General features: G+C 44.4%; 2 protein-coding genes and 1 long non-coding RNA gene across 14 annotated transcripts in view; 1 reads left to right on the forward strand and 2 right to left on the reverse strand.

The window, feature by feature from the left end:
- Positions 1 to 430: 430 nt before the first annotated feature.
- tmem88b (transmembrane protein 88 b) lies at positions 431 to 9,234 on the reverse strand. Of its 3 annotated transcripts, none has more exons than XM_054752502.1 (3): positions 8,951 to 9,234; positions 3,947 to 4,348; positions 431 to 1,642 (listed from the first exon to the last, which is right to left on the reverse strand). In XM_054752502.1, the coding sequence occupies exons 2-3, from the start codon at positions 4,340 to 4,342 to the stop codon at positions 1,361 to 1,363; spliced, it is 678 nt and encodes a 225-aa protein (XP_054608477.1). In that variant the 5' UTR covers positions 4,343 to 4,348; positions 8,951 to 9,234; the 3' UTR covers positions 431 to 1,360. The 3 variants fall into 3 exon arrangements, with proteins under 3 accessions (XP_054608477.1, XP_054608478.1, XP_054608479.1); XM_054752503.1 differs by lacking the exon at positions 8,951 to 9,234 and adding an exon at positions 5,809 to 5,881; XM_054752504.1 differs by lacking the exon at positions 8,951 to 9,234 and adding an exon at positions 5,640 to 5,687.
- Positions 5,099 to 16,984, forward strand: LOC129167867 (uncharacterized). Its single transcript, XR_008566179.1, has 4 exons — positions 5,099 to 5,312; positions 10,993 to 11,098; positions 12,731 to 12,830; positions 13,606 to 16,984. It is a non-coding gene; the product is annotated as an uncharacterized LOC129167867 (long non-coding RNA).
- The window catches only part of LOC129167858 (lysine-specific demethylase 6B-like), a 64,676-nt gene continuing 51,981 nt past the window's right edge, over positions 11,628 to 24,322 (reverse strand). For 9 of the 10 annotated variants that reach the window (XM_054752477.1, XM_054752478.1, XM_054752479.1 and 6 more), the window contains 21 exons: positions 23,213 to 23,334; positions 21,512 to 21,635; positions 21,250 to 21,345; positions 20,889 to 21,165; positions 20,712 to 20,789; positions 20,433 to 20,606; positions 20,179 to 20,355; positions 19,581 to 20,090; positions 16,355 to 19,227; positions 16,151 to 16,277; positions 15,197 to 15,302; positions 14,908 to 15,113; positions 14,736 to 14,833; positions 14,595 to 14,663; positions 14,375 to 14,523; positions 14,066 to 14,180; positions 13,800 to 13,987; positions 13,591 to 13,732; positions 13,394 to 13,520; positions 12,885 to 13,055; positions 11,628 to 12,799 (listed from right to left, as the gene is read on the reverse strand). In XM_054752477.1, coding sequence (XP_054608452.1) covers positions 12,773 to 12,799; positions 12,885 to 13,055; positions 13,394 to 13,520; positions 13,591 to 13,732; positions 13,800 to 13,987; positions 14,066 to 14,180; positions 14,375 to 14,523; positions 14,595 to 14,663; positions 14,736 to 14,833; positions 14,908 to 15,113; positions 15,197 to 15,302; positions 16,151 to 16,277; positions 16,355 to 19,227; positions 19,581 to 20,090; positions 20,179 to 20,355; positions 20,433 to 20,606; positions 20,712 to 20,789; positions 20,889 to 21,165; positions 21,250 to 21,345; positions 21,512 to 21,630 — 5,829 coding nt within the window. In that variant the 5' untranslated portion in view covers positions 21,631 to 21,635; positions 23,213 to 23,334 and the 3' untranslated portion in view covers positions 11,628 to 12,772. The remainder of the gene's footprint in view (positions 12,800 to 12,884; positions 13,056 to 13,393; positions 13,521 to 13,590; positions 13,733 to 13,799; positions 13,988 to 14,065; positions 14,181 to 14,374; positions 14,524 to 14,594; positions 14,664 to 14,735; positions 14,834 to 14,907; positions 15,114 to 15,196; positions 15,303 to 16,150; positions 16,278 to 16,354; positions 19,228 to 19,580; positions 20,091 to 20,178; positions 20,356 to 20,432; positions 20,607 to 20,711; positions 20,790 to 20,888; positions 21,166 to 21,249; positions 21,346 to 21,511; positions 21,636 to 23,212; positions 23,335 to 24,322) is intronic. The other variant, XM_054752481.1, reaches the window with a different exon arrangement.

Here is a 24,322-nt window from a genome sequence, read left to right on the forward strand (position 1 = left end):
AGCCGGCGAGTAGCTAGCCTGTGTGGTGTGGCAAGCTGTCACTACGCCAGTAAAGTAGTTCTTCGGTGTAACAATGTTAATGACAATAATAATAACAATGTCGCTGTCGTTTGGTTAATATGCAGGCCACGTTATGTAAATGGTGCGTAGATGGCAATTTTTTCATAAGGCAGAAGAGCTGCGTCCCATTATGTGTATTCTTAGCTGCCTCTTTTTAGCTGTTTTGATATCTTTAGAACTCACTGTAAAGAAAGACGTGTTCATGTCTCACGTAAGGATTGTGGGTGATGGGCAAAGTAAAATAAAAAACGCAGTGTGACATCATTATCCTTCCTCGGACAATAAAATACATGGAAATGTCATATGTGGAGGTGCTTGCAGTACCTTGCTTCATCCTGAAGGAGTGCATGGGCTGGAAGGTGCTTGTACCTGCCGTCCTTCCATAGAGAGGAAAAGCCAGCGTTTTTGTTTTTTTATTTTTTTTACCAGCACCAGCTAGAAGCAAGTGAAATGCAAGATATTTTTATGCTAGGTTGAATGAATAAATTACAGTAATTTGACTGCTAAGACGGAGGATTACTGTATATATCCAAGCTCACCAGGGGGTGACTTCCTGGAAAAGATTAGGGTGCATGTATTTCATATAGAAATAAAAGATAAGAACATACATGTTTTTCAGTTAGTAAAAAAAAAAATAACTAAATGGGACTAAGAAATATTTGAAAACATCGACAACATTTTTGTTTTACCAAAGTGAATCATTCTCTTCCTTTTCTTGTCCTCTTAATGAGCAACCTGTATTAACATAAAAAAACTCCAAAGGAGTCAGTGCCTCACCAGCCATCGCCACTGCTTCCAGACACGGAAAAATATCAACAAAAAAAAATTATATAGAGAATAATGATAGTTTTACATTCAGAAAGCAATGCAAAATAATAAATGATGAATGAAATGGATAAATGAGCATTTAACATCACGAAGACACCGATGAGCAAAGGGAGGAGGGGAAAGGACACCCACTTCGTACGTTGCGATGAGTTATTTCTTGTATTAGTGTTTCTCACCTTTATCATACTACTGTCACACGCAAGTTTCTTTGGGCCCATGATAGGTTATTTAGCAGTCACACTCAATATAAAATGCACAGACAGTAAGTCAGAACTGCGAAGGGCGCTTTGGGCACTTGATTCCGTGGAATGATACAGTACATGGTAAACGGACTAGTTTGTTATGCGCAATATTATAGGAAAACCTAGGCCGTGAAAATCGAGGCAAAATTTTACCGAGAAACCTAATCATACGAAAATTGCGGCATACGAAAACCGCGGTTTGATTGTATAGTATTTTTCTTCCTCCTCTCTTACACCCATACCTTTCCCTTTCCCCCGCCATCCTTGTCCTGCCCGCCACAGCAGCCTGCACCCAAGCCGCGGTGCTGGCTCGCCGGAAGGTTCTTGTAGACGGCCCGGCTGTACGGGATGAAACACAGGCCCAGCTGCAGATGACGAGCAAGGCGGCAGTAGGCGGCCAGTGCCAGGACCAGCAGAGGGGTCACTAAGAGGAAGCCCACCACCAAAAGAGCCACGCAGCCCCCATCGGTCAACAGGTCTGAGCAGTAACTGGTGGTTCCATGGGGGCGGACCTTTTGGGTGGGAGGGCAGAGAGAGAGAATGTTATCTGTTGTCATTTTTATAAACTTTGCTTGAAAGTAGTGTTTGGATGTCACCTCATGTAAACAGGACAGCAAGAAATAGATAAAAGTACGTGCATAGGTCAAAGGCCACATGGACTTTGTGTAAGGCGTGAAAGACTCGGCACAGGAAACGTCAGGACTGGACTGAATCATCCTTATCACCTTGTGACGCACAACCAGAATGCGGAAGTGCAGGGAGGAACTGGCTTCGAGGGTGAGTTTATTAAGGCACAAGACGTATGGTACGCGTCCAGTGGGAAAAGTCAAAACATGCGTGAGGGGAGCAGATGAAGATGTGTTTGGTGTAGAAACACGGGTGCAGAGTAGACACTGTGTTCACAGAACTTATCTGAACTTAAGAAGATAAACGGCGCAGCTGTTCAGTCAATAAGTGTGGTTCTTGCAATGTAATGTTTGGAACAAAAGCGGGGGGGGTCTTTATCCAGACATTCCTTCTTCTTTTGATGTCCCTCCTTCTCTCCACCTTGCCGGGTCTGCCGTAATCCTTCACTAAGCTGCTGTCACATGAAGTTTCATTATGAGAGGTCAAAGGAACATGGAGAATCCAGACCTAACTGGCCTCACTAAAGGTCTGTTGGCCGCCTGTTACAGGTCACTGAGCCGTAACAACCTATTGGGCCAGGCTAATGGTAAGCGACCACTAGGTCAACCAGCAGGTCTCTTGTCCCCAAGAGTCCTTTTAAGCTGTGTGGCCATCTCTTTGACATCTGAGCAAGCAGGACAAACCCCACCCAACGTTGTGAGTTGGACTTTCCACGCACCAAAGTACAATTCTGACTAAAAGTCAGCATACGTCAGAAACCCAATATGTGTGTACGGACAAAACTATTCAGACCTAAAAAAAAGTGGCGTACGCACACATTCACACTATTTGTGCTTCACCTGCTGTCCAAATGTGCGTACGCAACTCCACCCCACGTCGCGCCTTCTCCAAGCCTTCAATTCGCCACAAATGGTCAAAGCAAAGTGCCTCATGAATGCGGCGTCCATATATAATGACCCTTGATTGCATTTCGCTCGGGTCTTCTGAATCATGAGAAGCCGAAGACGAAGAAGCGGAACTTCACCAAAACTGAGGTGGAACTCTTAGTTGGAGAGCAGGAGGTAAAAACATAACATTTGGAGGACACTGTGGTAGAACTTAAAAAAAAAAAAAAAAAGTGGTCGGATATCAAGACACACATTTCCATTTTTAGTGCATGTTTGTACAGTTTTCCCAATTGATACCACATTTTAGATTAATATAAGCTTAACAAAATCTGTTTCACGTAAAGGTGGACTCAATGACTGAAAACAGGGATGAAGGTATGTTGAAAATTAAAATGGAGAATTAAAAAATATTAGATTTAATGGGACATTAACACCATCAAAATATTAGGTATATTGTAATTATTTTATGAGAAGCTAATGTATGTTATTTCAAAGCACGAAAGAGGAAAAGGAAAGAGTAAGTTTACGCACACGGCCCTGACACTGTCCACACAAATAAAGGCCAAGGTACTGTAAATAAATGTTGCTATTGATGACATACTTCATACTTATCTTATTTTTTTGATAAATTGTCAAAAAAAAGCAAGAAACTGAGCACTAAGGATGTATTAGCTCTGTGCCTTGTAAACTTAAACCCTGGAATTATTTGACAACCTGATGTTTATTCTAATTAATATTAATCGAACACAATATTGTCATGATTATAAAATAAAATTATGAAGTATTCAAGTGTTGTGTTTTTCATGTATCTTTTAGTGGGGATACAATACACTTGTGCGTAATGGTGTTTATGATAAATGATATCGATCATATCATGTCAAATGACAACACTTTCCACAAATGGTTTATGTCAATAACGGCGTGATGTTTTCATGCAATGATGGATAAATCTTTACTGGCTTCCATTGCATGTTTTTTTCAAACGTATGATTTCACCTCACCACTTGAAATGTGCGTCGCCTTTTTGCCAAGGTTCCAAAAAGTGCATACGCCAACTACAAAGGTGGCGCAGTGGTGCGCACATTCTCACGTCAAGTTGTGTTTCTATAGGTACCGTACTTTGCGTGGAAAACGGCGTATGCAACTTTTCCGCCCCAAGCTTTGTACGTAACGCCCTAGGCTAATTATGCCAGTCTGGAGATAAGTTGAAGTTTCATTTAGAAAGGCAGGTGTGGGAAAAAAAATCCAAATGCAGGAAATGTTCATTATAATATGACAAACCCTCCCATCCCTCCATCTTACTGTAGAGTGGCAGAGGAAGCCAAAGACCACCATGATGATGGCCGGCGTCAGGATCATTCCAAATACCAGCCCGGCCAGGCAAGCGTTGATGGCAGCAATGACAAGGTTCTGAGCCGTCACCAGAACCGAGCAGGCCCAGCAGTCCAAGGACCCCCGTAGCTCCAGTGGGGCCTCTCCGCCCTCGGCCGCAGAATACGGGGGAGGCACCACGACACGAGAAGGTGTCTCCCTGCCCCCTGCGGCTGTGGAGGCCAGCGAGTTGGACTGGTGGAGGTGCTGGTTGTTGTGATGGTGATGAGGAGGAGGAGAGTGGTGGTGGTGCTGTGGCGGCAACTCTTCAGACAGGTCCAGGACCTGGTGGTGTGCCCCCTTCTCCAGAGTACCAGTGATACTCATGGTGAACTGTGCGACATAAACAATGTTCAAAATGCTTGTGTTATCATGTTAATTAGAGGCAGCACACAGAGGACAACACAACCTTTGAATGCAGATCAAATGTTGGTGGCTCTGGGTTCACTTGGAGGTTAGAGGCTTTATGTTGCTATCATGTCATCTATAAACTGATGATTATCACCAGCTAATTGGCCAAAAGGAAAACTAACACGTAATTATCGCATATGCTGTGTTGTTCAGAGATGAAGGCTAACTGCCATCAAAGTGTTACTCTACACATCTAGAGATTTCAGTTTTGTGTAATATACAGTAAGTGGTATAATATTCTGACCAGTGAGCATGTATTTTTTCCCCCCACAACCCATCATCATTTCAAAGCTGTTGTTGCTCCAATGGTAATCATGTGATACAGTTTTTAATTTATTTAATCACTAGGGCAAACTATTGCTTGTTTCTAATTTAAAAAAAAAGCTAACCAACAGCTAAAAACTGAAAGCTGAAAAATGAAAAAAACAATGTACCTGCAGTTCCACTACTTAACCACAAAACGTCACTTTGCACAATGTTGAACCCAGAAGTGCAAATGGCCTTTCATGGTTGTGTAATGGCGTCGTTGGTTTGGTTATTAAAAAATAACTTGCCCACGTTGACTGGAAAGCTTGGAGTAACGGTTATTTTGTCAGTTTGTTTCTGAACGATAACTTAACGATGAACGAAGCTACACGAAGTTGTAATTCCACTACACGTCCACTGATTATCGCTGCGCCACATTAGTGGGCACTGGCAGGTGTTTGCGCCGGAAGTGCAATTAGTGATTGAACACAATGGCGTCACATCGTCTGGTCGTTGTTCGTGGGTTTTTAAATGTTTAAAAGTTATTTGGTAATATATGACTTTATATATAACTGTAATCAGGCGGTGGGCAGAATAAGTCGACCACAGAGGAAGAACAGTGAACCAAAGACAACCAAAGGTAAATGTTACAAATGTTGACATTTTTTAAATCAAGTCTCTTATTAATTCTATCTGATAAAGCATGGCTTGATAATTTAACACCTTATTCACCTCTCTACCCCAAATACTAAAGAAGTTAGAGCTGATTTTATACCGGAAAATAGTGCCTTTTGGTCCCCATTGCTTTAACAATGGGTCACGGCAAACGCTGTGATCGACCCACGGACAGCAGTACTACAAAATATGTAACTTAGGCTGTGGAAATCTGTTTTAAAACCCAACAGAGTATCCATTTACATGTTTTTGATCATCAAAAAGTCCAGGGAAGAAAGCCAAGTGCATATACCTCACACTGCAGTGCAACAGCACGCTGTGTATTCGTCTTCACCCCACACTAACCACAATGCAAACGCGGCATAGTATTTCCGGGCAAAACAATCCCCAAAACGGCCAATTCATTTTTAATAAAATTTCGTCTGCAGATGGATAATAAATTAAATGAATCTTCCATATACCTTTTATCTTCTTTCATAGCTCTGGTCCATGAATTTGAAAGGCTATAAGTAATTTTTCCAAGCACAAATTGATGTGGTCCAACACTCAATATACTGTAGAAATTGAAGATGAAGTAATCTACCTAACAAACATGTATACGAATGAAAATACACTATCATATGAAAAAAAATACATTTTAAGGACGTCCGCACGGACTCTCCACAGATTTTTTTCATCTCTAAAATATGGGTTTTGTAATGTAAGCGTCCACATACATGCTAGTAGCTAGCTCAGCGGCTAAGCTAATTAGTCATTACACTAGCGGTGAAGTGAGACATTATTCTAGCTGTATAGTTTCGGGCACTGTTGCAAACTCCTCAGTAAGAAAAGTGGCTATTGGCTGTCCTAGAAATTGCTAGATAATGACATTGGCTAATTTGCATGTTATTTGCATATCTTGGAACAGCTACTGTAAGAAAAAAGCATAACTATGTATGAGAGACAAAAAAAGTGAGTAAAAACACCTTTTAATTACATTTAGAACTACAAATAAATTAGATTCTTAGTTCATTTAAAATTGGCCATCACTTCAATATTTTATATTTGCTAGCGCCCCTCAAAGTCTGGACAGCGTAATAATTACATCCTGACTCGCCTCCAGCCTCCACCTTTTATCTTTTAGTTTGGACTACTTGTTTAACTTATCACACATTGTTCTTCCATTGCACAGGTAAGTCACCTAGTCTCAATGAGACTTGAGTGTAATGAGTAGTAATTCGATGATTAAGAAACATTCACGTTTTAGATCCCGCTCCAACTCTGCGACATTGTGCCTTGCGCATGCATGATTCATGGATGCGTGGATCTCCGCTGTGTTGTCAGCGTGCAGCGGGAGCTGACAGTGCACAGATGTCTTGCGACTGCTACATCTTTCAAGTGCGCATTTGCAGGGTGCATGACGTCATCGCGGTGCGCGAAGGCTGTACCAATTCGGAAAAGCTCCAAGGGTCCTTAAAACGCAGCCGACAAATGTGTTGTCCTCTGCCAATTATCTCCAAGTGTTTATGGGGACTATCATTACTGGCCTTCCATATCCCAAGATCCTTTTCGCACCCAGCTCTGAAAACGTATTTCAACATGGCGGCACTACGCGGAGGGCAAAACGACCTGTAACGTAAGTACATGTATAGGTTTATTTACTCATTAGAACATTTAATGGCTTATATGTAAAGATTTGTGTGACATTTGAAACATAAATTCAAGTTAAAATACCAGACCTCGACTACCATAATTATGATCGACCACCGTGGTGGTCACTTGTACTGTCACTGTTACCCAGAAAGAGAGCCTCATATCGGGGCTGTGCAAGTGTGCAGGCAGCCTCATGCATGGAACTTTTTTTTTAGAAGTAAATCTGCAACTCTTTTCATGCAGTTGATAGACTTTCTGAGTATCACTTATGTGTAACTAATATTTGTAACTGTGAAACTATACGTTACTGTTTTAGGTACGTAAACGGACAGGATCCGGTTACGTACTATTGTTTGTGGACATGTACATTTTATTTTATTGGCAAATGTTAACTTTTATGTTTACATCACTGTTGTTAATGTGATCTTGTGTTTTCTGTTCAGAACATTCCAGGAGTAAATGGAATCACAAGACTAATTGAAGGACACCAACCCATGCACAAAGAAGTGGATAATAAGAACGTTTATACAGTAGAGCTTTGGAAGATCATTTGGAAGCAGAGTTGTTGTGTTTTTGTTTTTTTTACCCGTGATTGTTATTAATGTGCTAAAACTACTGTTGGTGTCATGAATTTCCTCTGCCTTGCCTGCAAATATTCAGGAATACAGGATACTCTGCTACTGCAGTTGATCACTTCTACAGTACTTAATACAGTTTAAATTACTACCATTTATAGCGGGTCTAAAAAAATTCAGTCCTGGGCATTTATAGAAAAAAAATCTATTTACAGATTACAATGTATTATAAAAACAATATATGCATTAGTTGAGTAGGAGTGTTGCAATATGGACTCCAACAACAATCGCCATGAGGACTTGTCTTTCTGGGACATCATCTGGAGCGTAACCAGCGTGTTTGAGAGTTTATGTCCAGCACATCATCAAGTATGTTTGCAAAGCTGATTGACTGTCAATATGCTACTAACACTTTTACATAAACACAAACTAATAAGGCAATGTAATCATTCACAAACTTCTAAGTACAAATGAGATCCTCTATAAACTAATGCATAAGTGTTCAAATAAGCCTGGAGCATTCTCATAAGGACCCAGCCTTCATCGACCACATTGGCTGGGTTCTTCAAGGATGCAGACCCCGAAATGGGACACAGCTACATACTGAATTTCCTTAATGGAAACATTAGGAATGTATATCGCTGGTCTAGTTTGTTTTTATGCTGCAACAAAGGAAGAAGACAAGCTGCGACAACACATGAAAAGGCAGTAGAAATACGCTCACTCATACACTTTATACTACTATACTATACTTTACTTTATACTACTAAGCTAATATCACTAGCGCATGTCAGTAAAGTAGAATTGTGTAAAAGCTATTTGAGGAGGAGTTCAATGAAGACAGATCAATTCAAGGCTCAGGAAGTTTTTGCAGTTATTTTTTATTAAAATTTACAATTAAATTATTTACAATATTGAACTTTTTGCCAATTTTTCAAATTGCGTGAGCTACTGATTTTTACTACAGAAAAAGGTTTTTGTTTATAAACTATAATCATCAAAATTATGACGAAATGAATACATTCTTGAAATGTGTCACTGTGTGTAGTAAATCTGTAGAATACAAGAGTTTCACTTTTTGAAGTACAGAAATAAATGGACTGTTCGAAGATTCTAATTCATTGAAATGCAGCAGTGTGTGTAGATTTGGTAGTCAGTTGTAAGGTCAAATGATTAAGGCTGGAAACTTTCAAACTTTCCTTGCTTATGTTCATTTCAATTGTGTACTTTGTACTGACATCAGCTAGCATGCTGTTGCCATTGTTGAGGTTGAAGTAATGCAGGAAGGACTTGGCAGGAAAGTGTTCAAAAATACATGGTGATTGTGACTGCTGATTGTGTGTGTCTGTTGGTGCCAGTGTGATGTGAAGGGGTGTGCGGGTGGTGCTGCACTCACGTTGCTGTGTGGGGCCCGCTGGACCTCGTGCTGTTCCTCCTCCAGCTTGCTCACTGCTTTTCTTGCGGCTTCTGTCGAACAAAGTTCTCAAAGCTTGTTTCTGTCTTTCTGGAAATGTCCTTTCTTCTGATGGAAGAGCGTTGAGCTTCAAAACCTGAAGCCTTATCTACTAGCGCGGTACGTTCCCGTGGCCTGGCTGGCCTGCTGCTTCTCTCCACAGCTGTCAGTGCTGGTGATAAGCTGTGTTCTTTGTCTTCACGTCACTTTTCTAACTGTCCTCCTTTTTAACCACCCCCCCCATCTCATGGAGTCCACACTGCTGTCTGCCTTCTCCCACTTTCACCCCACCCACAAGACTTATCGCCCCCCCCCCTTCTAATGCCTCCTCCTGCAGCAGGCATTCCACCTCTCATAACCAGGGCATGTGTGTGTTGCACCCCCTCTTCACCCTGCCCCTCTTTTCATGGGGGATGGGTGTCGGGGGGGGTCTGGGCGAGGTTCTGTGTCTGATAAGTTGAGGAGAGGGAAGAATGTGTAGTGTGAAAATGGAGACTTTCTCCTGCTTGGCTTAGCGAACATGTCGTGTTGACCATGTTGGTGTGATGAGGGCAGCAGGGAAATTAACTGGAGAATGTTGTTGACTTTTACATGACTTATTTGCATCATCGTGCGGTTAATTATCTCCTCTACTGTATGTGCTCGTCTTTATGCGTCAGCTTTTTGATTTGATGTTCAAAGCTAAAATCATCACACAGCAACTTAACACTCAAAAGGTAGCTAAGAAATATACAAGTACCAATAAGTGTTTAAAATTGAAAAAACAGAACTATTTTAACTTCTTCCCGTAATGCTTTATTCCCAGCAAAGTAGTTAATTGGCCAATGGCTGCTATATGGCTGCTGGGCCACCAGAGAAAGCTCACGAGCTCGGGTCATTGGCCAATTTAACCAATTTTTGAGGTCTTAACAAGGCAGTACTTATTTCCAAGTCTTTGTTGAGCATTTTATTTCTAATTTAGGGTTTTGTTTTGTTTTTTTAACTTGTTAGCTGATGAACAGCCTATTTCAGTTTCATGGTTGTTGGCAATAAATTCTTACTCAAAAATATTTTTGTCTCACTCCCATTTGTTCTTTGTGCATTTTGAAGCTCTACTTAGAACCGCCTGTAAATGTAAATTCTTGCAGTTTTTAAACTGGTCTTAAACTTTTGATTAGGAGTGTATTGCATGTTTTGAGGTCTTCTACAGTGATCGTGTTTTTATCTGACGAATCTTAAAATAAGTTTGATCAAGTGTAGAATTACTACAGCTTTAGCTTGGACTGCTTGGACCCCGGCAGCTGTTAAACAGCGAGAAAAAAGGGTCTCACGTCTTACCGGAGCAATGAGTGATGCTGGGAACACCAAGTGTGGGTAGGATTGCAAGGTTTAAAGTGTGTCTTTCTGTGTAAATATCCCAAGTTACAACATGGCCACAGTGCAAAATGTAAATTCTTGCAATCTTTTCAACCTGTCTTAAAATGTAGTACAATAATTACCTTCACTGATATTGTGTTGTGATAACTGATATAACACATGCTAAAATACAAGACGCGTGAGCAGCGATTGCTTCCTATTGAGCCCTGGCATTAAACCCCATACTAGTCTAAGATTTGTAGAATAGATACTTAAAACAATTTATTATATATATATATATATATATATATATATGGATGTACTTAAACTGACAGATCGACTGCAAGAAAAAGGAGTGACAGTGATGCATGTTCAGTAGCAAGTCACCTCAAGAACACTTTCCAGCCGGCAACCAGTTTCAATCAATGCAGCCATACTGCCAGAGGTGAACTAGCCTGTTTAACAGTCATTGTACAACTCAGTACTAGTACAGACGAGCTCACTGTCTCATTAACAATTTACCTTTTCTTTTCCTCTTCTGTGGGCTTCAACAACTGTGTGTTGTGGGTGTGATATGCCAGTGACGTTTTACAGTGTACAGGCCACTCTTACCATCTGACGTGAAGTACACCTATACTTTCTTCTTCTAGGACTTGTCTCAGTCAACACCGTCCTCGACTCCGACTCACCTGCCGCCATTTTTCATCCAATCAGTGGGCGGGGGAAAGAAGATGAACCAGGTGCATTCTATATAATGTAAGAACTATTAATACTGCTCTCTTCTTGGCTCTCATTGGATTGTGCAGGTGTACCTAATGTTGTAACCGGGTGTTAGATTGTTTCATTCTTCTACGTGATTTTATGTTTGCTGTCATCTTTCTTCTTCCTGTGCGTGACATGATGGCTGTCGCAGATACAAGGTCATTTGTGTCCTTCCTGTGTGGACGTAGGATTTCCTTTCACCACTCATGCATCCACATACTCTCTATAGTTTCTAGGTAGAATTCACCAATAAAGCAGCTCCCGTGTGTCACACCTAATAAAGCAGCCACTAATTGATGATTTGCCATCAGGTTTCCTTACATGTTCTGGCACACCGAGTTAACATATTGCTTGACTTTCAATGTTTTGTCAAAGACAGGAAGCTGAAGTTCCTGCCCTGCTAGTGGTGACATTTTGTCCTTCCTTAAATTCACTGTGCTTGTCTAAATGTAAACCTCCATGCTGCTTTTGCAACAATATAAAAAGGCCTGATGATGATGAACACACACACACAGAAAGGGAATACAAGTCTTGTAGGTTTATTAATAAGTCATAGTAATGTCACACAAATTCACAAAGTGTTTTAAGACATGTCTGGCTCAGTTTGGTGTGTGTGTGTGTCTGTGTGTGTGTGTGAGAACTCTCTAAACAGTGCACTTATAAATAGATGAGCACAAAGAAGGAAAAAATGTAATATTGCAACAGGAAAAATAGATTTCTCAAAAAAAAGAACTTTTAGCACCATCTATCCCATTATCGTATGCAACAGATTATATCATAAAATTATTACAATCTCCTACGTGATCAAAAGAAATGGCAATTTCTCAAAACCTTTGGGGGGGAAAAAAGTAATCCCCTTAATTAATCAGCATACAAATTAGGTGAGCAGTGTGTTTCTAGTCTACAGGAAAATGTGGCATTATTTTGGACATAAACATAACATGTTTTTTATGTTATTGGCAAGCACCATCAAAAATGAGAAGTGTGTACAACCCTGTCAAAATAGGGAGGACCTTGATATCCAATAAATAGAGGGAATGCTTTTAAATTAAATGTACAATTTGCAATCAGCACCAGATGAATTTTGGGGAAAAAAACCCTGATAGTTTAACAATTGAATGTTAATCATTTCCAGGAGAGATAAATGTAGAATTCATAAAAAACACAAATTTTTACAACACAGACAAATTATCGCCCCTCCCCCTACAAAAAAGTCATTAAAACCCGTATGTCTTGAATCATTCCAAACAAATGTAAATTTTAAAATTCTTAATGCTTTAGAAAAAACTCCATATCTCTGTTAGTATTTTTTCATTTGCTCTTTTCTAAATACAAGTGACAAGGCCAATGTGGTATATATATCTAGTTTAGGAAAAAAACAATAAATTATTTGATTTAAAAAAGAAAAAAAGACAGCACACCACAAAAAATGTACAAAGTTCAGTATTCAAGACAAAGCACCATCTGAGAGTAAACTGAAGTTTGATTGGCGGCTTGCTGTGTGTTTATTTGTAAACAGTAAGAGGGCGTAAACAAATTCAACTGGCTGTCCGGCAAGTTTTAGCAGTAGTACAAAAACAACAACACCAAATCTTAAATAAGCTAACTTTTTGTCCTGACTTGCAGGAGTTTTGGTTGTGGCTGAGGACGTGCGAGAAGGAAGTGGTGTCACCGTGAGGAGGAGGATGATGAGGCCTAGAAGAGAGCATGATACGCATGCAGTCAGGTAATGGAGTCTTTTCTCAGCAGTGTGGATTCTTTGACCAGAGCGTTAGCTTACCAGGCTGAAGGAGTCGTAAGTGCTCATGAGCTCCTCCATTGAATATTGCTCCAGCACCACCACGCTGTTCAGGTTGGGACTGCGCTCGTGTGCACAGTCTTCACAGTGCACCACGTATGACTTCTTGCTGCTACTCTCACTCGTCACAAACAACAAATTGAACACCTCCACCTGTGGCACCACACGTTCAGTCGATGATTATGATTGGACACATTGCTGCATCATGTTTACTTCCTTAATAGGTCAGCTATGGATGTATACTTAAGTATGCACACTTAGTGCCAATTACATGCACATAATAAGCACTATGTTGTAGTACATGTACCATGCACGTACTAGTAAATGGATGCATACTTACTATTAGTACTATTATCTTTACATTGGTAAGTACTACCAAGTATGCGCACAACATAGCTAAGCATTTGATTAGTGCACTCAGTCGTGCATACTACTTAGTTGCTGTTGCTGCTACATACAGTACATACAGAGGGAGTAGAATGTGTACTCACGTCGCATTCGTTGCAGTAGTAGGCGGGCTCGTCCTTGACTCTGCTCTGGTAGGAGATCTTCTTGCCTTTAGACACCAGTTGGTCACGTAGGATCTGGATGTGCTTCATGGACTGCAACAGACAGTGTCTGCAAGAGACAAAGTTAATCTAAATGTATCTATGCGATAGAAGAGCTACGTCCATTTTAATGTACTCACTTGATCATCTTGTAGGTGTCTGGGTCAGTGATCTTGAGTGTTCGGGCCACATTCCAAGACACGTGAATCATGGGGACAATGGACTTCACCTTCTTGACTTCATTCCACTCAAATCTCTCCAGGGCCAGCTGGTACTGGTAAGCTGCAAACACAGTTGACATTTTGATGAGTGACGATTTAGTTCTGCTTGCAGGTGGCGCACTCCTCACCATTGAGCGGTCCCACATTCCATGCAATGTTGTTGCACCAGCCCACCGCCTGTACCCAGTGAACGGTCCCAGCATTGATCCACACCAAGTCTCCTGGCCTCTGGATGAAACGGTACACTGGGATTTTGGCGTTGTAGAGGTCCTCCAACACAGGCCACCAGGAGCCCGTCAAATAATCCACCCCATGCCTGAGTCAGACACGTCACATTGCATGTCACATTTTCAATAATAGTCAATGAAAAGTGGGTATCTTCATGAGGACTCACTTCTCACAGAAGTCATTGATGGCATGCCAGTAGTTCTCGTGCACAGAGAACCACTCGCAGTCTCCAGGGCCAATGTTGATGTTCACGGAGCAAAAGTTGTTGTTCTCTTGGTGGCCTATGCGGTGAACAAACAGGACACTTTTTACTCCAGCTGGGGCATCTCTGTGTGTGCCATTTGTGCATTTATTACTTGTGACTGGTTCCTAGTCAAATGTTAACAAGTTATGAGCAGGAATGCTAGTTGCCATTCAGACAAGTACATGCCCTGTGATATGAGAATTAAAAAGCTTGCCATCGGGATGAGCTTACCTGGCGTTCTGCTGCCTGGAACCTTCATGTATAGCTGGACAGTGTTCATGCCCAGGATGGTGTGTCCCACATGGCTCAGCATGTTCCCACTGGATGCCACGCGCATGAACGCTGGCAGCTTCTGCAATTCCTGCAGCTGGGGCTTCCACCTAAAAGACAGCCGTTGTTCAACTTGCAGTCATGTGACTGACAGCCAGCATCTTGATTGGGGTGCTTTTACCTCTTGGGGTCTGAGAGGTCAATGTTGGTGCCAAATTTAATGATCTTGCCAACTGCTTTCTGGTCACCGCTGTGGAAAACCACCCAATGTGTGATTCCTATTGCTTCCAAGTGTTTTGTAAAACTTTGCAACTCTCCTCACCTGCTACTGTCTTTTGTGTTGTCTTTACTCAGTGCTTCCAAGCTGCTGGATGGCTTCTTGTCATCTTCTTCATCCTCCTCGTCACTGCCTTTCTCCTCCTTCCAAACCCGTGTGTTTATTAGTCAGCTGATCAACACAGAGCCAGTAGTGTGTAGCTAAGGTACTGTCTTACCTGCAGGCTCTCCTGGAAGCTGGAAGCCTGGTACTGAGCGTACTTAGCAATGGTGGTATGTGAGCGGCTGCTCTCGCAAGGCCACGTCTGGCCTGTCCCACTGGGGTCCCAGTTCTCGTCGGCTGGCTGCTGCACCTGAGTCCTCACCTCCACCGCCTGCTCTGCGTTGGCCTCCACCAGAGACTTTGTAGAAAACAAGCCCAAGTCTGAAAAATTAGAGTGAGCATTGTTAGCATGTTTATTTGCTGAGCGAAAACGCAAAGCAACTTTTATCTAATTAGCAACTTACTGAGCCGCAGAGATCCAGCCAGGCCTCTGATGACTGTGACAGGATTCTTTGGGTCAGTACAGAACTGCAGCAGTACAGGGGAGAAGGCGTCCCTCTTGCTCTCCAGCTGCACAACACAAAATGGACAAGAAACCATAAGACTAGTCAAACACATGGACAAATGTCAACATTTACATTTTTATCAGCTTGTGTCAAATGTGCCATATACTTATATTTTAGTGTTGTATAGTTTTTTTTTTTTTTTTTTTTACACACTACCTTAGACTTTCTCAATAGCATTAGCAAAAAATTGATCATTTACAAGGTGCAATAATATATGAAATCTATTTTAAATACTGTATACTCTAATTAGTGTTAAGAAAATTGAGAAATGAATTGATTTAATGTATTTTTTAAATCTCACCTACACATAGCTGAGAAAAGCCCTCACTTTGAGGTGTCCCAGCCATTTGAGACTACAGTAGTCCCAAGCGCTGCCTGCAACCTTTAGTTTTGACCACCAGGGGAAGATCGCTGTTCTTTTGCCAATCTCCATATCATTTGAGAGTAAAAGTAAGATAAAACCTCAGGTCCATATAAAGCGTTACACATGAGAAAACAGAGCACTTTTCTGAGTAATACACGTCTTGAACACTGAACCAACTGAGATCCACTGATCTTTGGTAGAGTAACAGTAAAATTAAGAGATTAAAAATGTGATTAATGCAATTTTTTTTAAAATTACGCAATCAATATGCCTGTAATTAAGTGCAAATAATGCACTACTTTGACACCCCTAATCTTGAATTAGTCAAAGCCCATCATACATGCATTGATTTTTGTACATTTGCAGCTATCATGTTAAATCTGGGGATTTCAATTGTCAATATTTCCTATCATTGGTGTTACAATTTTCGGTCTATTTGGGGAATAACATGCAGAAGCCAAAATGGGTGTGAGAGGTGGTCTACTCACATAGATGCTGGGAGTTGGCGGATTGAGTTTCTCGCTTGGAATGTGCTCCTCGGACGCCATGATTGGCTTAACAGAGAAAGCCGGTAGAAGGTAAGATTCCCTGAACTTCCCTTTCACTCGGGCGCCCCTTGAACAAGATGCAGACAACATTCACATATCTCAGATGTTAACAAGAAAAGCATGCTCTTCCTGTGTCGGCCTCACTTGCAAGAGCAGATGATTTCAGCGGCAGAGTTGCTGATGCTGATGTCTTCCAAGGGGATCCTCTTGTCCTCCACCTCAGAGGCGATAAAGGTCTCTCGGTCGCCGCTCTCCACTTTGATCAGCCGGATCTTCAGCTCCTTCGGGGGCCCGTCCGACAGCGCCTTCAGCCTCAGCAAGTTGGTGGAATCAAGCGAGGAGCCGGATTGGGCGCCTTTTTTCGACCGCCACTCGGCATGCTCACCCTCGCTAGAGGAGGCCGTACCAGCAGTATCCTTGCGCCTCTTTTTATCGGAGTCGTGATTACGGTTCTTTCCCAAGCCGTCTTTGCTCTGGAGGATGAGGTCGCAAAGAATCCGCCGGTCCTTCTTGTCCTTGTGGCTCTTTCCCTCCCGGTGCTTCTTGTGACTGCTGCTAGAATGTGAAGACGAGGATGAAGAGAAGGCTACCTCGTCCCTCTTTTCTCTGTGCTTCTTCCTCTCTTTCCTATCTTCGTGTTTCCTCTTCTTCTCTTTCTCCCTCTCTCTGTCCTTGTGTCGCTCCTTCACCTTCTCGGTCTTGTGTCCACCTTCCACTTTCCCGGGCCGTGCATCTTTTTCCACATTGAGGAGTGGTGTTCGAGCGAGCATGACCTGGCAGCTGTCTGCCAGCTCTGCCAGCGACGACTCTGAGATGGTGGTCAAACGATGCCCCTCCTTGACAGAACAGGCTGTGTTCTCAGTTTCCCCATTTTGCTCCACACTAGCGCACTCCACGTTTCCATTCCTGTCTTCAAGCCGAGAAGGTGGTGAAGACTTTGGAGGTGGGGCCGCTGGACTGAAAGGGGTATTGGTGGAATCGGACGTCGGAGAGCCACCCTGCTGCTGGCGGCAAATATCCGGACCCAACGACAGCGACGAGGAATATTTGACTCCGACAAGAGCCGATGGCGGCGGCCTCCCGAAAGGTCCGCCTCGGTAGGCATACTTCTGGCTCTCCAAGACCGTTGCCAGAGACTTGAACATACTGTTGACCCCCGTCTGGTGGAGGTGGGGCCTTTGAGGTGGTGGGGAGCACGACGGGGTCTCAGAATCCTCATCATCGTCATCGGGCTCACTTTTGACCTGCTCAGGAAGGCCATAAAGTTTGGCCAGGTCACTGTGGCGGTAGCTGCTGTTCCCCATTCCCATGTCAGGGGGGCAGGCTTTCAGGCAGTCGTCCTCGTCCTCGTTGAGGGAAGACGTGCGGCTGCAGGGGGATGCCAGCGAGCCTTGGCGGCTGAGCACGGGGGGGCTGGCGTGAGGCTGATTGGCTCCAAAGTCTTCCTGGTGTTTGAGCGCCGGAAGGAGGGGTGGGGCGCATAGGTACATCTCCTCTTCCTTCTGGATGGACTCATCCAGCATGGCCATGATGTTGGCCAGGCCGTCTGGGAGCAGTGTGGACAACTCAGAGGTCTCTTCCTCAAAGGGAGAACTGTCTGAGCCGTCAGCTGACTCCTTGTAGAGTGAAGTCTTGGTGGGGTGTGCTGTCAGAGTAGAGGGCGGCAAGTTGTCTCTAGGAAAAGCCGGATAGAGTTTGGGCGGCTCTCGGAGCGTCGGAAGAGCACCCGTTGGGTCTTTGGACTGGTGTGATGTGGCAAGGGTGGGGGGTTTATTCATCCCTGAGGTAGTGTGTGTGGGGCGGGGGCTACCCCACATGTCCCGCTGCCTCTGCTTCTCACGGGCAAAGTCCGTCTGTGGTGTCAGTGGAGGCGGCCGGAGTCTTCCTAGAGGAGTGCCGCTATCGGGCGCCTGGCAGGGAGTGCCGCCACGGCTCAGCCACGGGTAAGGAGGTGAGGTCTGTGAGGAGGCGGTGGCTGGAGGAGCAGCAGCTGGGGGGCCACACAGAAGTATTTGCAGGTTTTTCATGGAATTCTGCTCCTTGGCTTTTGTTGTCATCAGCTCCTCTTTTCTCCTCTTTTCCTCCTCCTCTTGCTTTCTCTCTCTTTGCTTCCGCTCTTCTGCTTCCTTCCTCCTCTTTTCCTCCTCCTGCCTTTCCCACTCTCTCCTCTTCTTCTCTTCCTCCTGCCTTTCCCACTGTCTCCTCCTCTTCTCCTCCTCCTGCCTTTCCCACTCTCTCCTCTTCTTCTCTTCCTCCTGCCTTTCCCACTCTCTCCTCCTCTTCTCCTCCTCCTGCCTTTCCCACTCTCTCCTCTTCTTCTCTTCCTCCTGCCTTTCCCACTCTCTCCTCTTCCTTTCCCGCTCCTGCTTCTCCCACTCCCTCCTCTTCCTCTCCTCCTCCTGCAGCCTCTCCACTTCCCTCCTTTTCCTCTCCTCCTCCTCTTGCCTCCTCTTCCTCTCTTGCAGCTCCCACTCTCTCCGCCTCCTCCTCTCTTCCTCTTCTTGCTTTTTCCTCTCCTCCTCCTCCCTCTTCTCCTGCTCTCTTCTCTTCCTCTCTTCTTCCTGCTCTCTCCTGCGCCTCTCTTCGTCCTCCCTGTCCCTCCTCCTCCTGCTCTCCTCGGCTCGCATGTGGCCCTCCAGCTCTGCGTCCAGCTTGTCCAGAGCCTCCTCGATGGACTGGGTGTGCCGGGGGGCCACAGTGGGAGCAATGTGTGTTGGGGAGTATGTCTGAGAAGAGGTCAAAACTTGAGGATGAGGAGGAGGAGGAGCGTTGTAGTACACAGGAGACCTTGAAGGAGGCTTTGACCCACTGCTGCTAATGACGTCGTCGCCTGTCCTGGGGGGTCCTGGGGAAAACAAAGACGACGTGCTGTTTCCGTGGTTACCGGCGGAGCAAGCAGAATGGGGTAAATTGGGAGTGATGACGGGGGTCCGTGTGGAGCTGATGTGAGTCTTAGGCTGATTGTGGCTCTGCTGGTGCTGAGGTAGCAGTCCTGGACGTCTGGAGATGGCCGACTCCTGCCACAGACATGATCATCACTTCTGTACATCATGACATCTAATTTGGATCAACATTAGCATGACCTGGCTAACATTATCATATTTATTTTTTAACTATTTTCTAACTTCAGTGCAGCAATAGCGAGAGTAGATACAAAAAGCTATTCACATGCCAAACCAACAGATGGCGCCATCTCCCCTAAGGCCACTTTGGCAAATCCTACAAGTTGACTGAAAAGGTAACGTTAACTCTACAGCTCTAACAACAAAACTAAACATGTATGCCAGAAAATTAAATGTTAGCTTGCAAAAGGCCGACATATTCAAATAATACAATAGAAAACATTTTTGATTACTAATGTGGGACTCACCAGGGGCTGACCGCTGGGCCTGGTCTGACACCTCCACACCTCATAGGGCCCACTCTGCTGAGGTACTGAGGAGGCGCTGGTGGGAGGAGGTGGAGGTGCAGGGGGGCCATGGTGGCCGAGTCCTGGGTGAGGCTGAAAGTGGCTGTAAGGCACACTGCTGTTGCTGGCTGGGGGGTTTGCTGGTGACGACTGCGTGCGCCGTTGCAGATCTCTGTCCCCTCTGCTCGGGGTCGATGGCAGCTGAGAGGGTGCCAAGCCACCGCCTTGAGGACCTCTCTGACTATGGGGCTCCATGCCCTGGCAGGAGGGAGCAGGACTAGGCTTGGATGTGGGACTGCGGTAGGAGGAGTGAGGAGACTGAGGGTGGAAGGGGTCTCTCTGCAGTGGAGGTGCACATCCCTGGTTGTAGCTAGGAGGCGACGAGTTCAGAGGAGGCGACACTGTGGGTTGAGTGGACATGGCAGGGGACAACTTATGGGGGTAGCTTCCTAATGCTTGTTTATGGACCTCCTGACAAAAGATTTACAAACAACATTTAAAGTGTAGTTCAGGCAGCCAATACAACTCATTCACACAAATAAAACTCAACTATTCTTACAGTTTTTGCTAGGAAGTCTTGCATTGGCAGGTTCTTGCGATCAGAACTCTGAGGCTGCCAGGTGCTGCTGTCCTTGTGAAGGGGGCTCCAGAAGGCTGGTTTAGGAGGAGGGTGATGGGGCTGGGATAACAAAACCTGGCTGTGTCCTGGGAAGCGCTGGTGAGCCTGATGGTGTACCTGCACAGATGAAAGCATTCAGAGTGAAGGAGTACATCACATTCTTAAAAAGGTTTAAAAATTGAGCTTACTGTTACCTGATCTGAGCTCTTTTTCCTCTTGCTCGGGCTGGGACAGTCCTCTGTGGCTGAGCGGGTGGACGGGTGCATGGATGGCAGGGGAGTGTGCTGGATGACAGAGTGCTCGCCCAGCAGGGAGGCCGGTCTCTTCAGCTGAGCCCCGGGCATTTTGCCAGGGTGGGCTCTCTGCTGCTAAGACGAAGGTTTCATAAGCAGTCAGAGAATGTGTGACTGCCCTAGTGATTTTTGATGGTGTGGGTGCAGAAACAACATCACAGCCAATTAAGGAGAACTCACCTGGTGCACCTGAGCCCACATCTCGTCTCCCAGTAGTGGCGGCCCCCGAGGAGCAAGGTGCTCCTGAGGACCCCCAAACTAAAGTCGGCAGAAGAGGGGGAGGGGGGGAGACGGGGGGGGGACATTCAGCAACAGCGCACAAATTCACCTTACAAATCATGATGCATTTTAAATCACCTTCAGAGGTTGGTTAGGCCTGCTGGGGGGGAGATGCAGATTAGGCGGGGCTCCACCGCCTCCCACATAGCCACCATTATAGAGGCGAAGTGAGTGGTCAGGAAGAGGCAAGTTAGGATGTCCTTGAGGAGGATGGTGGGATTCATACAGCTGGCCCAGTTGCTCCCACGCCCGGTGGGGGGGAGGAGGATGAAGTGGATGAGGTCTCGGCTGCTCCCTCTGCAACATTGGCTGTGGGAGATCGAGCTTCTCCCCCCCGCCTCCTCCTCGCATAGGCCTGGAAGAGGTAGGACCAAATGAGTTAAACACGAAACACAAAAGCATACAGTCATGTTCTTTTCTGAATATGCTGTGCACTCACCCATTATTAAAGAATTTACTGGGCTGGTTAAGTCCATTGATTGGACCAGGAGGTAGATGGGGAAGGAGCTGGTGTTGGTTCATTCCAGGCAAACACCTGATGAGCAACACAGTCATCACATGACACGTTTACTCCGCAATGCTTCTTCCTCCCGCAAGTAAAACTGACTTTTGTGTCAGCTTTCCAACAAAGAGCTATTGTTCTAATTACAGCTTAACCCTGGTGTGTGTGTTTGTGTGTGTGTGTTGGCAGGGCAACTGACCTGCCAGGTGGCTGCCAGGCGCGGCTGCCCACGGGAGTCCACGGTCCCCGGTTGATTCCATCCAGAGGGAAGGAATCCCGTGTGCCACGGCCGCCAAACTGCTCTACTGCGTGATGCATCCAGCCTGTGCACAGGAGCAAAGGCCCGATACTAGTACCCAATTGTACAATACTAGTATCCAACATTTTATTTCACCTTAAGTTTACCAGGTAAGATCAATTGAGAACAGTTTCTCATTTACAATGTTGACCTGGCAAGATGTGTGCGGATCGATACTGAAATATTGATTGATAGTTCCGATACCAGCTCTTCATGCTCTAAAATCAATTCCCATATCAGAATATCGATACTTTTGTTACTTCAATCATCTGAGGTAAAGTTTGTCTGAAACGTTTGTCTGTTGAAACGGTGAGCGATGGTAAACACAGCCATGTGTGACTTGTGAATAAAGTCTTCTTTCTTATAGTAGTTCTTAATCATTTGAATGCTTTTACTAATTTAGCTATTTTCCCTTTTTATTGTTTAAAACACAAGTTTCACATATTTTACATGATTTTGTCCTGTTTTTTCTGTTGTTGTATATTAGCTTGGCTATATTGTAAATCACCCTGCTACCTCAATAAACTTCAGGGTTTAAAATGAAATTAATTACTTGAACTAATTATTACATTATTTAAACCAATAATTTATTTAATTAATTAATAAATTGAATGTATTGTATTTTTTATGCCATGATATGGAATACACTACTTTTAAAAATTTACCAGACACATTCGTGAATTTGCACAAAGTATTGGCATCGGATCGGTATTGCCGATACCAGCCTGAGTTTTACACAGTATCGAATTGGAAACAAAATGGGTGGTATCGTACATGACTGACATAACACTAATGCATATCAACACTACTATGAGAAAATTGTTAAGGAAGGTCATATCTCAACAGTTGGCTCGCAAACATTACAGGCCCTGTTGTTGTGATATTAAAATCCATCTAGCTGACATGACCCAGGCAGAAGAAATGCCCAACACGTTAACAACTTACAGTGGCCCATAAACACGGTCCTCTGGCCAACTAAAACACAGATGAGCAAGTCCAGGCGCTCATGGAGTGACGATGGGGACATGAGCAAGATGCGGCAGAGCCAAGCGATGCGCTTATGGGCAGTCATTTCAAAAATGGCCGTCTCGTAGCACGGTGAACCAGGGAAGACTGCCTTCTGGAAATGATGTACTTAAAATGTTTTTGTGGCGTGAAGTGGCGTCACATATTATGTTCTCACAGGCAATTTGTACTGTCCACAAAACATTTGCAGCATTTCTTGAAATGCTGGCTTTTCAACTGTATTAATGAGCAGCATTTCTTTGGCGATGTATTAAACTACAGTAATTGTGAACGCACACGCCATTGTGCTCTGTTCACTTTGTATTTACTTTGCCGTTCAAATGTCTCGCGTCTCAATGAGTGTTGCCTGTGGTGTTTTTTTTCCCCCCAAATGGGAAAACTGGGTGGGGTGGATAGTTTGTTTTGTTTATTATCGCGAGACAGAAATGTAGTCATGTTTGGATCTCGTGACAGATAAATGGATTTATTATGTTCATGTTTAGAATGTACTGTACTTTTAGACTGAATGACTTATATTAGTAAATAAATACAAGTGTGGAATATTGTACATTATAGTGATGGAGGGCTTGTACTCACCAAACTAGCTGTGCCTGTGAAGCCCTCCACTGCGCCACAGAGAGGGCCTCACTCCAACACTTTCAAAATCTTGACTGTCCCACTCCTCTGTCTTCAGCGCCACTGACCCACAAGCCAGGTGACTGGAGGGACAAAGACATTTATGTCAATAAAGTGCCTTTTCATTCCTGGTATTATGGGACAGCACACGTCCCATAGTTGTGTTCCATTAACTCAAATGAACTTTGTCTGTGTGTTGACACTTTCCATCGATTGTGTCATCTGCTGGGGTGGGAGGCAGTCCCCCAGGTGGTTTCCCCTTGTGTGTGTGTGTGTGTGTGTGTGTGTGTGTGTGTGTGTGTGTGTCTGTGCGTGCGCGTGCGCAGAGAGAGATGCGAAGGCGTGTGGGCATCCTCACTGTCCCTCATACATACACCTCATACACCCTTAGGCCTGTACATTTTTGAAACCGTGGCCCTCTTCATGATGTAGTTGAACAGCCTTGGCCTACTGTATCCTACTTTCTGATGATGACAATAGTCTTAATGTGCCAAGTGTAGTGTATGCAAGCATGGAAGTGATGCCAAGTGTGAAATGTGGGCCGCTGGCAGATACGCACTGGGGTTTAATCCCATTACAACAGGCATGACAGAGGGGGCGCTGGGTGTGCGACAGACGGTCTGAACAGGATGGAAGGATAGATTAAGGAGAAAAGATGGACATGGAGGGACAGTGAGGATGCCCACATGCCTTCGCATCTCTCTCTGCGCACGCACACGCACACACACACAAGGGGAAACCACCTGGGTGACTGCCTCCCACCCCAGCAGACAACACAATAGATGGAAAGTGTCAACACACAGACCAAGTTCATTTGAGTTAATGGAACACAACTGTCAGTGTCAGTCAACTGGCAAAGCTCTCAGCTATGAATGCAACATGATGCTTATTATTATTACTTATCATTGAAAACATGCAGCACTTTTATTGGATGCGATAGGACTGCGTAGGTGTACCTAATGTTGTGGCCAGCTATACTGTATTAATTTCTGTGCTCCCAAATTAGCTCTGCTCTCTACGCAATCCACCCGCCCACTTTGCATCTCTGAAACTCTATTTAAAGTTGGGAGG

The sequence above is a fragment of the Dunckerocampus dactyliophorus genome, chromosome 15 (genome assembly GCF_027744805.1).
Source record: "Dunckerocampus dactyliophorus isolate RoL2022-P2 chromosome 15, RoL_Ddac_1.1, whole genome shotgun sequence".
In the NCBI taxonomy this organism is placed as follows: Eukaryota; Metazoa; Chordata; class Actinopteri; order Syngnathiformes; family Syngnathidae; genus Dunckerocampus; species Dunckerocampus dactyliophorus.

Excerpts from the sequence above, each read along its gene's own strand:
- tmem88b (XM_054752502.1), bottom strand. The coding sequence starts at position 4,342 with ATGAGTATCACTGGTACTCTGGAGAAGGGGGCACACCACCAGGTCCTG. Across the intron at positions 1,643-3,946 it reads GCTTCCTCTGCCACTCTACA|GTCCGCCCCCATGGAACCAC; the intron begins GTAAGATGGAGG and ends CCCACCCAAAAG.